The sequence below is a fragment of the Kryptolebias marmoratus genome, linkage group LG1 (genome assembly GCF_001649575.2).
Source record: "Kryptolebias marmoratus isolate JLee-2015 linkage group LG1, ASM164957v2, whole genome shotgun sequence".
NCBI lineage: Eukaryota > Metazoa > Chordata > Actinopteri > Cyprinodontiformes > Rivulidae > Kryptolebias > Kryptolebias marmoratus.
This window is the reverse complement of record NC_051430.1, coordinates 25,391,237-25,403,525: the sequence shown is the minus strand read 5'-3', so window position 1 is coordinate 25,403,525 and position 12,289 is coordinate 25,391,237. Positions and strand designations below refer to the sequence as shown.

Here is a 12,289-nt window from a genome sequence, read left to right as displayed (position 1 = left end):
CCAGTCAGTGTGATGTTAACTGTGTTCCTGCATTTTTTCGTTGCAGGTTTTGTTTTACATTAAGTTTTAAAAACTAACTCAAATGGTTTTTATTACTTTTTTCTGAGATTTATTGGGGTATTATTTATTTGACTTGTTTGGGTTTAGTCATTCTTTTACATTTACAGCTCGTTTTTTTCTGATAAACTAGACTTATGTTGATCTGTGTGTTTTATGCAATGAAATAAAAATATCACTAGTACGTCTTCTTTTCCCTGACAAATAGTGTGACTTGTTTAAAGTTATTTTGTATGAAATACAGTCATGGTTTAACAGAAAGCAGGGTTAAGTCCTGGTGGCTTTGACCTTTGCATTTGATAGATGTCACTTGCAGGTAATTGACAAGCCCAGAACACTTTGTGCAGAAGGACTGTGGTGAAGATTTTATCTGAAAAACAAAGTTAACACTTTTTTTCTTCAGAGATAAATCTTTTGGATTGCACAAACAGAAGTGTAGATGTAAACTGAGGTTCAGATTAATATTTTTTTTACCACAAACATCTGAAAAAACTGGTGCACTTTATGATTATTATCATTACTGATTGCTGCTATAAGCAACAATGTTTTCGGCCATGACTGTGTGTGTGTTTGGCTGTAGCGTTTGCAAAATATCCACCACAGATACTGGACTTTAGCCAGCACAAAAATGGCTGTAACTCAGTCAGTTTTACAGATATGGAGCGAAGGTTTGGTGAGGTAGTAGTTGAGAGTCATCCTTAACATGCAGCGTTGGAAGGATATTGCAGACTGCAAGTGCTTGTCACTGCAATTAGATGAGTCATTGGATGTGATTGACACAGCTCAGTTGTGCATTTTTCTTTGGATGACTGCAAAAGAGGAGCTGTTAACAGTACTGTCCATGAAAGAACACACACGGGGACACAACATTTTTCTGTCTTTCTAAAATTTCATCGAAAAAAAACAAACAACTTCCAGTGTGCAAATTGATGTCCATAACCACAGACAGTGCGCCGGCAATGGTTGGTCATCTCCCATATAGATAGGTGCATAGAAAAAGGATCCACCACAGAATACCTCAACTTGTTCATACGTATGGGAGAAGGAAGCATCACACAATGATAATGCCCCATGGATTCAGGATCTAAGATCTGAACACAGCAATCTCCCAGAGCAAGAAACACTAACAGGAATGAAAAGCTGGACTGAACCTGGCTGAAGAAACTAACTGCAGCACAAATGAACAAGCTACTAACAGATAAGCCCCACCCTGAGTGGTTGACCCAAGAACAGTACTGATCATGAAAGACCCCCAGAAAGGGGCAATTCCATCCAACAACAACTAGAGGCCAATTCAAAACCAATTGCAAAAGTCAGCATCATCATGCAGCATATACCAAGGCGATGCTTTGTCTCCACTCCTGTTCTGCATGGGCCTGAACTCTCTCAGCCAGATGATAAATAAGGAAAGAGTGGCTGTGGATACTGGTTTCAAAGTGGAACAGGTGTCAGTCACCTCCTTGACATGGATGACATCAAGCTGTACGCTAAAAATGAACATTGAACTACCTGGAGGCAACATCACAGATGCCCAGGACAGCCACGAGTACCTTGGGTTGCAAATGGAAACCAGGATGAGGCCACAAGGAAGTCAGCCACAACCAAATACCTACAGAGAGTAAGGCAGGTCCTGAAGAGCCAGCTAAATGGTAAAAACAAAGTCCAAGCCATCAACACATTTGCAGTTCCAGTAATCAGATACACTGCTGGTATAATAACATGGCCAAAAGAGAAGATAGAAATCACATTCAGTCAACTTGTTTCTGAAGTTGTTCAGTTCTGGTTTTGAGTCTCGTTTTACATTGAGTTTTTCGTGTTTATTTAAATTTTGAGGATTTTGCAAAGTGTGAAATACTCACACAATGATCCAACCTGCATATGGCATGAACAAGAATCAAACTCTTATTTTTCAAGAGGGTTAAGGAAACATACTGGACAGTTCACAAACAGATGTTTTAAACCACTAAAGGTTGCACGATCTGTGCAGTTGTACTTCTAAATTTTTAGCCCCGTTTTTGTAGAAAAGCATGTCTTAATCATAACCTGTCCAAAATTTAAAGCGTTGGTTTTGCAACTTCATTTAGCTGTTCCCACAAGTTTGCACTCAGTGATAATAATCTTCTTCATAATTAAAAAAAAAAACCCCAAAGCAAACACTCTAATGCTCCACTGGCTGAGTCAGTTCTGATAAAGTTATCACAGCCTTTAAAATCAGATATCATGTCTGTTTCTTTTTTGTTGTTTTTTTGACTCTTGCATTTCCATGGTCACACCACAACCCTGGAGAAAAACACATAAAAGCCAGGGTGATCTTCCAGAGAGGGTACATTCATCTGCAGTTCAACAAAAGAGACAGAAATGTTCTCTCTGAGGGCTTTCGTCGCTTTCCTCCCCTGGATCTTTCTCCTTATTGTCAACTGGAGTGAGTAATTATTGCTTAGGTGCCATTATTTTGTTAGGATTTATTATATTTTGTTCATCCTCTTAGAGGATTAAAATGATCTGTTTATGTTTTTTGTGTGAGGTCATGGATCTGAGATCATCAATGGGAAAGAAGTGCGGCCACACTCGCTGCCTTTCATGGCTCTGCTGAAGTCAGATCAGTCATTCTGTGGAGGGATTTTAATTCATCCACAATGGGTCCTGACTGCTGCACACTGCACTGAGTAAGATCTTTAACATCTCATGCATTAAATTTGCATTTATTAAGCAATTTTCTAATTATTTTCATAGAATACAATGTATTTGGTATTACATTATATGAGATTCTACCCTTGTCCTGCACACTACCACTCTTTTTGTGACTTTTGATTCCTGTGTATCTCTGTGGCAGTAATCAAACACGACCGACATTACACACTTGAGTAAACCTCAAATTTTTTCAAAATAGGCATGTTTTCATCTCAGTTTATATTTGATTCACATAAGAGAAATTTATTCAGACAGCAAAGTCTTTGGTACTGTATGTCGAAGCACATGATGTTATCTGCTAAAAAAAGAAAAGAGGTGACTAACAACCTTCTGCAAGAAAATAAGTCATGATGCATCAGACAAGATTTGTTTTCTGTCAATCATGAACTTTAAGTTTGAGGTTGCAGTAGTGCAACAGAATCTAACACACAGAAGTGCATAAAAAGATTCATAATGTGAACAAAAACATTTTAATACCACAAAGACCCATAACTCAAAATTCTCAAGACAAAATTATTCTCTGCAGGACAGAAGACATCGACCATTTTACATCTAAAAACTACTCTTTCAGCAGCTACCTGACAGTCATGGAAGCTTTTTTATTTGTTGCAAACCCTCTGAAAATAAACATGAAAGATAATAAAATCAACAATAAAAGAAGCAGCCAGATTCTCCTGATAATCAGCCACATATCAGTCTGAATATCTTCTGTTTTAGAAATCTGGTTAAATTTACTTTCTTAAAGTCATTTTTGTACAGTTTACTTTGTCAACTTTCACGTAAGTTTAACACTACCTGTTTTGTTTGTTTATTTGTTTTGTTTTTGATTCATTTTTTTCTCTTGCAGTATGAAGACTGTGCAGCTCGGGGTGCACTCTATCAAAAATATGGAACAAGAAAAAAAATACAGGCAGGTCCTGAATGTGGAGAGTCGCTTTAAACATCCTAAGTATGACAGTTGTACATTTGAAAACGACCTCAGGTTGCTCAAGGTAAGGCAGCAAACAGCAGCAGGTAGTTGATCTCTTGGTAAAAGAAAACAAATAATTAAAAACCTAGCAATCCTTGAAGCAATATAAATCGCCCACCTCCTTTTCTGCCAGAGATTTAAACTAAGATCATCTTGACTTTAAATGTTAATTACTTGTAAATGTACAGCCAGTGATTAGTTTCTGAGAGTTCCACTAACAAATGTGCAGTGGCTCATGAGATATTTTGCTAACAGACAGGCAGGGTTGATGACAAAAGGTAATGGTAAAGTTTTTTAAGCAAAAATGTTGAGAGGTCAGGGTAGGTGTTGTAAAAGACCCTCATTTACGACTACACACACACACACACACCCTATCATTATTGTCTTTATTGTCTCAGAGCAGATTTAAACATTCACACTCTTTTAAATATGCAGTGATTTGTTTCTCCATATTGTGTCTGATCTTATTTTCTATTTTCAAAAAGCAGAGTTAGTTTTGCCAAAAACAGCCAGTATCTACAGTGATATATATATTTTTTAATTTCAGCTTGAAAAGCCAGCGAAGCTAAACAAGTGGGTCAAAGTTCTCAAGCTGAATAATTTTGTCAAAGATCCAAAAGGTGGATCTGTCTGTCTGGTGGCTGGATGGGGAGAAACAGAGTCCGAAATGGGGTCCGATGTCCTGCTGTCTGTCAACGTGACTGTGATTGACAGAAACAAGTGCAACTCTCCTGAATATTATGGCCATAATGACTCAAGCATTGTTATCTCTGATAACATGATCTGTGCTGGTTCAGATGGTGACAACTTTGCAGATACCTGCTATGTAAGTGGGACTAGCAGCCTTTTATCTTAATGTTAAATCAAATGGTTGTCTGAAAATGACCAATGTGTGTGTGTATGTGTGTATTTTTTATCTCTAGGGGGATTCAGGAGGGCCAATAATATGTGATGGAGTTCTGGTTGGAGTTGTTTCTTTTGGAGAAAATTGTGTAAGAAAAGACCGGCCTGGGGTGTACGCTTTTCTCACACAAGGCCATCTCTGCTGGATCAAGGAGACAATGATGATGGCTGAAATATAATGAAGCTGTTTCTCAGAATGATGCTAAACTCTTTTGTCTTTGCTTGCTGTTCTGCTTTTCTTTTATCAATAAAAATGGCATTACTGCATAATATTTTTGTCACTTTCTGGTTGAGTTTATGTAATAACACTGTTTGATTAGGGTTACAGTCCAACCATGACGATGATGGAAAACATTTGTTGGCTGCCTTAGGGTCTCAAACTAGACTCCACTGTTTTTATAACAAGAATGCAAAGACTTCAGGAAATGAAAGACTTATTTGGAAACAATCAAGATAAAGTGTGCAGCTGAGCAGTATCCTACATTACATCCCAGAATACAATGCTCCCCTTGATGCAAATATTTAGTTTTCAGTCTAATAATAACGGGCCAAAGTGCAGAGATGAGGAGCAAAAATCATCTGCTGCCAACCTGTTTCTGAAGTTGTTCATCATTACAGGTAAAACGGTTCTGAATTAGTGATTAAAGTCTTTTTAGAAGTATAGTTGACAGAATAGCATTACCTCTTGAGCTTGCTTGTTGGTTTCTTCAGTTTTTGTATTTAGTTTTATGCAGTGATACTTTAATTGATTTGATATGCAAGAGGTTGTGTTATAAATATAAACCAATGTTCATGTGTGGATGAAAATACAGAAAAACTGTTTCATTTTGCTTAATATCGGAACTCTAAGTTCTCACACAGCTTGTTTTTCATTTGTCTTCAACAGATGATGGTGTACCTGTAGTGCAGGGCACCATCTAGTGATAAAATGAGGTAACTGCCAGTGCCACACATTGACTACAGTCATACAGATTTGTGTTTTGTGTTTTTCTGTATAAACTCAGTGTTCTGGAGACCTGAAGTACACAAAAAACATACAATCCAGTACTGTGCAAAAGGCTCGAGACATGCCTCACATCTTAAAACTTTACTTCCAAAAAGCCAAAGTTTCTTAAGTAGTTTTTAAAACTGTCTTGATCAGTAGTTCTCAAGGCTTCATGAAGGTTTTTCAAAAGATTTCATGTTTCCCACTGTGAAGTATCCCCTCTTCTTTGAACAACAGGCTGTAAACATCAATGAACTGAGAAGACCAGCTGCTGGAGTTTTTAGAGGGAATGGCCATTCTTGTTTGACTCAAACAGTCCTGGATCGTTTTTCTGGATAGGAGCACACAATGTTCTAAAACCTGTACATACTTTTCTGGGATTTTTTGTAGCCATTCCGAATGTGTAAGCTGCTCATGCCAGAGGTAGTAATGCACCCCATACCATCAGAGAGCCAGGCTTTTGAAGTGTAAACTGATAACAGTCAAAATGGTCCTTGTCCTTATTAGTGTGGAGGATTAAAAATGAGAAGCTTCCAAAAGATTTTAAATTTTGATTCTTCTGATCACAGAACATTTTAGCATTTTCCCACTTTTTGGGATGCTTGAAAACACATAACAGCTTTAACAAGCACCGTGGACACCACCTATAAACTGCTGAGTCACAGCTGTGCACACAAACGTTGCAGTCATGCAACCGTAAAAACCCTTGTCTTAACATATGACTCAATTATGACATTTTCTCATCAATTCATTTTTGTTTCCAAGTCTACAGACAAGTGAATGTCTGTTTAACTTTCTCCATTAAGTCCAGAAAAAGGCAGTAAGTTGAATAATGTAATTTTGAGTTTTTCTGAGGCTTTATCTTGCTGAAACAGAGGCATCACCGGTGGGGGTTCCTAGATCAAACCCACCACAAGAACCCTTCAGAGCTAGAGGATGTCCTGGCACAGAAAGGCTCCCAAACCAGGTTTGTTTCAGGAAACAGATTAAAATATCTGAGAGATTGTGTTATGGTGTTTTGCTCTGCTGCAAAATATCTTAAAATCATCTGACTGTGCCACAAAAAATTTAAAAAACTCAAAACAGTTGTGGTTCCCTTTTTCACAGAGAGCTGATTGGGTCTGTTGAGCCGCAGATCAAGCTGATGGGAATTCACAGCGAACTGGTTAAACATGAATGAGTGAAAACAACATGAAAATGAAAGGCCTAGCATTCCTTGAAGGAATACATATCGCCCGCCACTTTCTTAAAGACAGTTTTAATTGAAGACAGCAACCGTCTGCCACGTAGCCACGGCTACATCTTGCAAGACATGTTAAAACTCGAATATGTGTTGAGGATGACACACAGCTACTACCACATAAACTTTACCTCGTTATCTGTAATTTGTATCTTCTAAGGTCTCTTAGGTGCAGTGGCTATCTTTAATGGTAATGACTTCAACAGTTAATCAGTTGTAGATATTCATCCAGTGATTACATTCTAGGAGTTTCATTTACTCAAACACACATGCACACACACACACACACGTACACATCCACACACACAAAGCACTTTGGATCGCCTTGTTGCTGAAAAGTGCTATATAAATAAATCTCACTTCACTTCACTTCACTTCACACACACACCCATACATACGTGTCTAAATGAGCTATGGGGACTCGTTTTGTCATGACTTGCAGGGACCACCCTTTCTATAGGTTCAGGAGTCATGAAAAAATATTGATTTAAAACAGTTTTCGTTATGGGGACCTGGATTTTGGTCCCCATAAGGACACGAGTCCCCATGACATGACTGTGTAAATGTTTTTTGTCCCCATGCCATGAGGAATACAAGAACACACGCACACATACACACACACCCAGATGCACACACCCACACACGCACACACACCAAATAATATATTGCAAATATATTATTTGGTGAAAATAGTTCAATTTTTAAAGTAATAGAAACTCTTGTTGAAGGCATGTATCTACCTTTAGTACTGACTAATGTTATATTTCTACATTTTCTGTTATGTTTTGTAAAGATCTAGAGAATATTAGTCTATATCATGTTCAGGCACACTGTTTAAAATTGTTTAACAATAAAAATACACATTTCAAAAGATTTTTTGTGTGTTTCTTTTAGCTTTAGCGGCCTTAGAAAATCTGCTGCAAACATCCAAGTGTTTCTATGAATGTAATATATAAAAGTGGCTTTATTTAAGCTTCTGTGGATGATGAACACTAGATCGAATGATGCACGTCGTGTTTTTATGCTTCTGATATTTTCATGTTGCAGCTTCTGAAGAGAGAACAAACAATGTGTTTGGATCCGCTGCTTTTAGATTTTAGGTAGCCTTTTAGCCTTTTGCTACTTCTGGTTTTTAGCTAGCCTTTTTAAGCTTTTAGCCACAATTTTGCCACTTTTAGTTTCTAAAAGAAGTACAAATGCTCAGAAGGGTGATCAGTGAGTGACTTTAGGTGTGCTGATTACTAATGGAATACAGGTAGTATGTGCGAAGCGGTGAAGGACCATTAGTGTCAGTGAAGGTACAATAAACAAAATACAAATAAACAGCCAAAATACCAACACTCATAATAGTCCAAACAAAACACAAACCAAGTATTTGTAAAATAGTGTGACAGATTATGCATGTGGGTACTGATAGGTCTTGAGGTCAAATCCATTTTAAAACAATCACCTACATGTTCCTGTCTTCTGATAAATTTGTGTTCATTTTGTGACGAGAAGCCAGCACAACTGGACTTTATTTCCTTTGGCCCACTTGACCCGTTATGAACAGCATCACCTCTTTAGTCCTCGTCTTTCGTCTGTGTCCTTTCAGACTCCAGTCTGCTCGACTGCAGCTGCAGTGAAATGATTGCATTAGCGCTGGGCTCTTCTGTTTATGTTTGGAATTCAGAAACTCGCTCTGTAGAGGGACGTTTGGATCAGAGTCCAGGTCCAGGAGCATCACTTTTCAGGACTCTGTTCATCTCGTGTCTGCGCTGGAGCGGAGACGGATGAGTTCTTTGCATTGAGAACAGATGAGGGGAGATACTGGTACAAATTTGGAAAATGACAGGTTTTTAGAAAAGCCTGTTTCCAGGCTGTGGGATGGTGTCCATGGCAGACACAGGTGATTGCTTCAGGAGGGGGTTGGAAAGATGGGATGATTAGAATCTGGGACACACAGTCAGAGTCTTGTTTGACTTCTGTAAACACAAATTCACAGGTGCTTATGTCTCATATCCTATAACAGGGGTGGGTAATTCTGGTCCTCGAGGGCCACCATCCTGCAGGTTTTACTTTGACCTTTGATCCAACACACCTAATTTGAATCAATGGCTGATTAACAGGCTTCTGCAGAACAAGATGAGGTAATTTAACCCCTGAATCAGGTGTGTTGGAGTCAGTGACACAGTCTCATAATCGTTAGGCTGTGGGTTTGAGCCCAGCCTTGTGTCAGGAAGGGCATCCAGTGTAAAATATCTGCCAAATCTTCCATGCGAGTTCGCTTGCTGTGACAAGAATCAGCTGACATGTGCTTATCTACAGTTCTTAAAAAAAGTATTCATAACCCTTGAACTTCTGCATATTTCATCACATTACAACCGCAAACTTTATTTCGCTGGGATTTTATGTGATAAAACAACACAGCGTTGTGCATAATCATAAAGTGGAAGGCAAATGATAACCGGCTGATGGGTTTCTGATTGCCACAATCGCAGTTTGCAGATGACCTTTTCAGGGAGGCTTTCCTCTGTATAAAGAAGACTTATTAAGCTACAACAAAACTATTAGGCTGCAGTGGGCAAAGTGTATGAAGACAATAAAGAGTACAACATTTTCACAGCAATCATATGTTCAACAAATGAGAATGTAAAATGGACAATTTGAAACAATTTGTTTCTGTGAGAAACAGAGGTGATTAAAATTTAATCACTTTACCTCCAAGTTTGTTTTTACTCTATGTTCTGTTATTTATTTTAATTTGTTAACTTTTTCAATGCAAAAGCTAATTTTGATTAGTAGTTTCTAATTAGTCTGTATTTCTGATTATTTTAAGGAGCTAAATACTGTCATTAACGTTTCAGGTCATTCTCAGCGAGTTCTGCACTTGGCCATAAACCCTGACAACACTCTTATCTTCTCTGCTGGAGCGGACCAGCGCTTCTGTATCTGGGATCTGTAGTTTAATCTTGAATCTGACGTCTGTGAAATGTGCTTTTACATCCAGCTGGCTGTCATGCACATTTCATGCACAATGTTATTTTATTATGACACCTAAGTTGTACATTGGCATTAAATTACAACTAATGAGAAATGGAAAATGAGATTTATTTTTTACATTATTGACACATTAAATACTGGATCAACATTTGAGGTTACTTACAAAATACTGATGTTTGTCCAGCATAATATATAAAACTTCATTAAAAATCAGCAATATTCTCTCCAGCCAGTCAGTGTGATGTTAACTGTGTTCCTGCATTTTTTCGTTGCAGGTTTTGTTTTACATTAAGTTTTAAAAACTAACTCAAATGGTTTTTATTACTTTTTTCTGAGATTTATTGGGGTATTATTTATTTGACTTGTTTGGGTTTAGTCATTCTTTTACATTTACAGCTCGTTTTTTTCTGATAAACTAGACTTATGTTGATCTGTGTGTTTTATGCAATGAAATAAAAATATCACTAGTACGTCTTCTTTTCCCTGACAAATAGTGTGACTTGTTTAAAGTTATTTTGTATGAAATACAGTCATGGTTTAACAGAAAGCAGGGTTAAGTCCTGGTGGCTTTGACCTTTGCATTTGATAGATGTCACTTGCAGGTAATTGACAAGCCCAGAACACTTTGTGCAGAAGGACTGTGGTGAAGATTTTATCTGAAAAACAAAGTTAACACTTTTTTTCTTCAGAGATAAATCTTTTGGATTGCACAAACAGAAGTGTAGATGTAAACTGAGGTTCAGATTAATATTTTTTTTACCACAAACATCTGAAAAAACTGGTGCACTTTATGATTATTATCATTACTGATTGCTGCTATAAGCAACAATGTTTTCGGCCATGACTGTGTGTGTGTTTGGCTGTAGCGTTTGCAAAATATCCACCACAGATACTGGACTTTAGCCAGCACAAAAATGGCTGTAACTCAGTCAGTTTTACAGATATGGAGCGAAGGTTTGGTGAGGTAGTAGTTGAGAGTCATCCTTAACATGCAGCGTTGGAAGGATATTGCAGACTGCAAGTGCTTGTCACTGCAATTAGATGAGTCATTGGATGTGATTGACACAGCTCAGTTGTGCATTTTTCTTTGGATGACTGCAAAAGAGGAGCTGTTAACAGTACTGTCCATGAAAGAACACACACGGGGACACAACATTTTTCTGTCTTTCTAAAATTTCATCGAAAAAAAACAAACAACTTCCAGTGTGCAAATTGATGTCCATAACCACAGACAGTGCGCCGGCAATGGTTGGTCATCTCCCATATAGATAGGTGCATAGAAAAAGGATCCACCACAGAATACCTCAACTTGTTCATACGTATGGGAGAAGGAAGCATCACACAATGATAATGCCCCATGGATTCAGGATCTAAGATCTGAACACAGCAATCTCCCAGAGCAAGAAACACTAACAGGAATGAAAAGCTGGACTGAACCTGGCTGAAGAAACTAACTGCAGCACAAATGAACAAGCTACTAACAGATAAGCCCCACCCTGAGTGGTTGACCCAAGAACAGTACTGATCATGAAAGACCCCCAGAAAGGGGCAATTCCATCCAACAACAACTAGAGGCCAATTCAAAACCAATTGCAAAAGTCAGCATCATCATGCAGCATATACCAAGGCGATGCTTTGTCTCCACTCCTGTTCTGCATGGGCCTGAACTCTCTCAGCCAGATGATAAATAAGGAAAGAGTGGCTGTGGATACTGGTTTCAAAGTGGAACAGGTGTCAGTCACCTCCTTGACATGGATGACATCAAGCTGTACGCTAAAAATGAACATTGAACTACCTGGAGGCAACATCACAGATGCCCAGGACAGCCACGAGTACCTTGGGTTGCAAATGGAAACCAGGATGAGGCCACAAGGAAGTCAGCCACAACCAAATACCTACAGAGAGTAAGGCAGGTCCTGAAGAGCCAGCTAAATGGTAAAAACAAAGTCCAAGCCATCAACACATTTGCAGTTCCAGTAATCAGATACACTGCTGGTATAATAACATGGCCAAAAGAGAAGATAGAAATCACATTCAGTCAACTTGTTTCTGAAGTTGTTCAGTTCTGGTTTTGAGTCTCGTTTTACATTGAGTTTTTCGTGTTTATTTAAATTTTGAGGATTTTGCAAAGTGTGAAATACTCACACAATGATCCAACCTGCATATGGCATGAACAAGAATCAAACTCTTATTTTTCAAGAGGGTTAAGGAAACATACTGGACAGTTCACAAACAGATGTTTTAAACCACTAAAGGTTGCACGATCTGTGCAGTTGTACTTCTAAATTTTTAGCCCCGTTTTTGTAGAAAAGCATGTCTTAATCATAACCTGTCCAAAATTTAAAGCGTTGGTTTTGCAACTTCATTTAGCTGTTCCCACAAGTTTGCACTCAGTGATAATAATCTTCTTCATAATTAAAAAAAAAAACCCCAAAGCAAACACTCTAATGCTCCACTGGCT

The 12,289-nt window shown here is 38.2% G+C and overlaps 1 protein-coding gene across 1 annotated transcript; it reads left to right on the top strand.

Annotated features, from left to right (window-relative positions):
- Window positions 1-2,319: 2,319 nt before the first annotated feature.
- LOC108233660 (granzyme A) lies at window positions 2,320-4,891 on the top strand. The gene is made up of 5 exons (XM_017412255.3): window positions 2,320-2,479; window positions 2,582-2,723; window positions 3,596-3,740; window positions 4,266-4,544; window positions 4,642-4,891. Exons 1-5 carry the CDS (start codon window positions 2,416-2,418, stop codon window positions 4,798-4,800), a joined length of 789 nt encoding a protein of 262 aa, XP_017267744.1. The 5' UTR covers window positions 2,320-2,415; the 3' UTR covers window positions 4,801-4,891.
- Window positions 4,892-12,289: the final 7,398 nt, after the last annotated feature.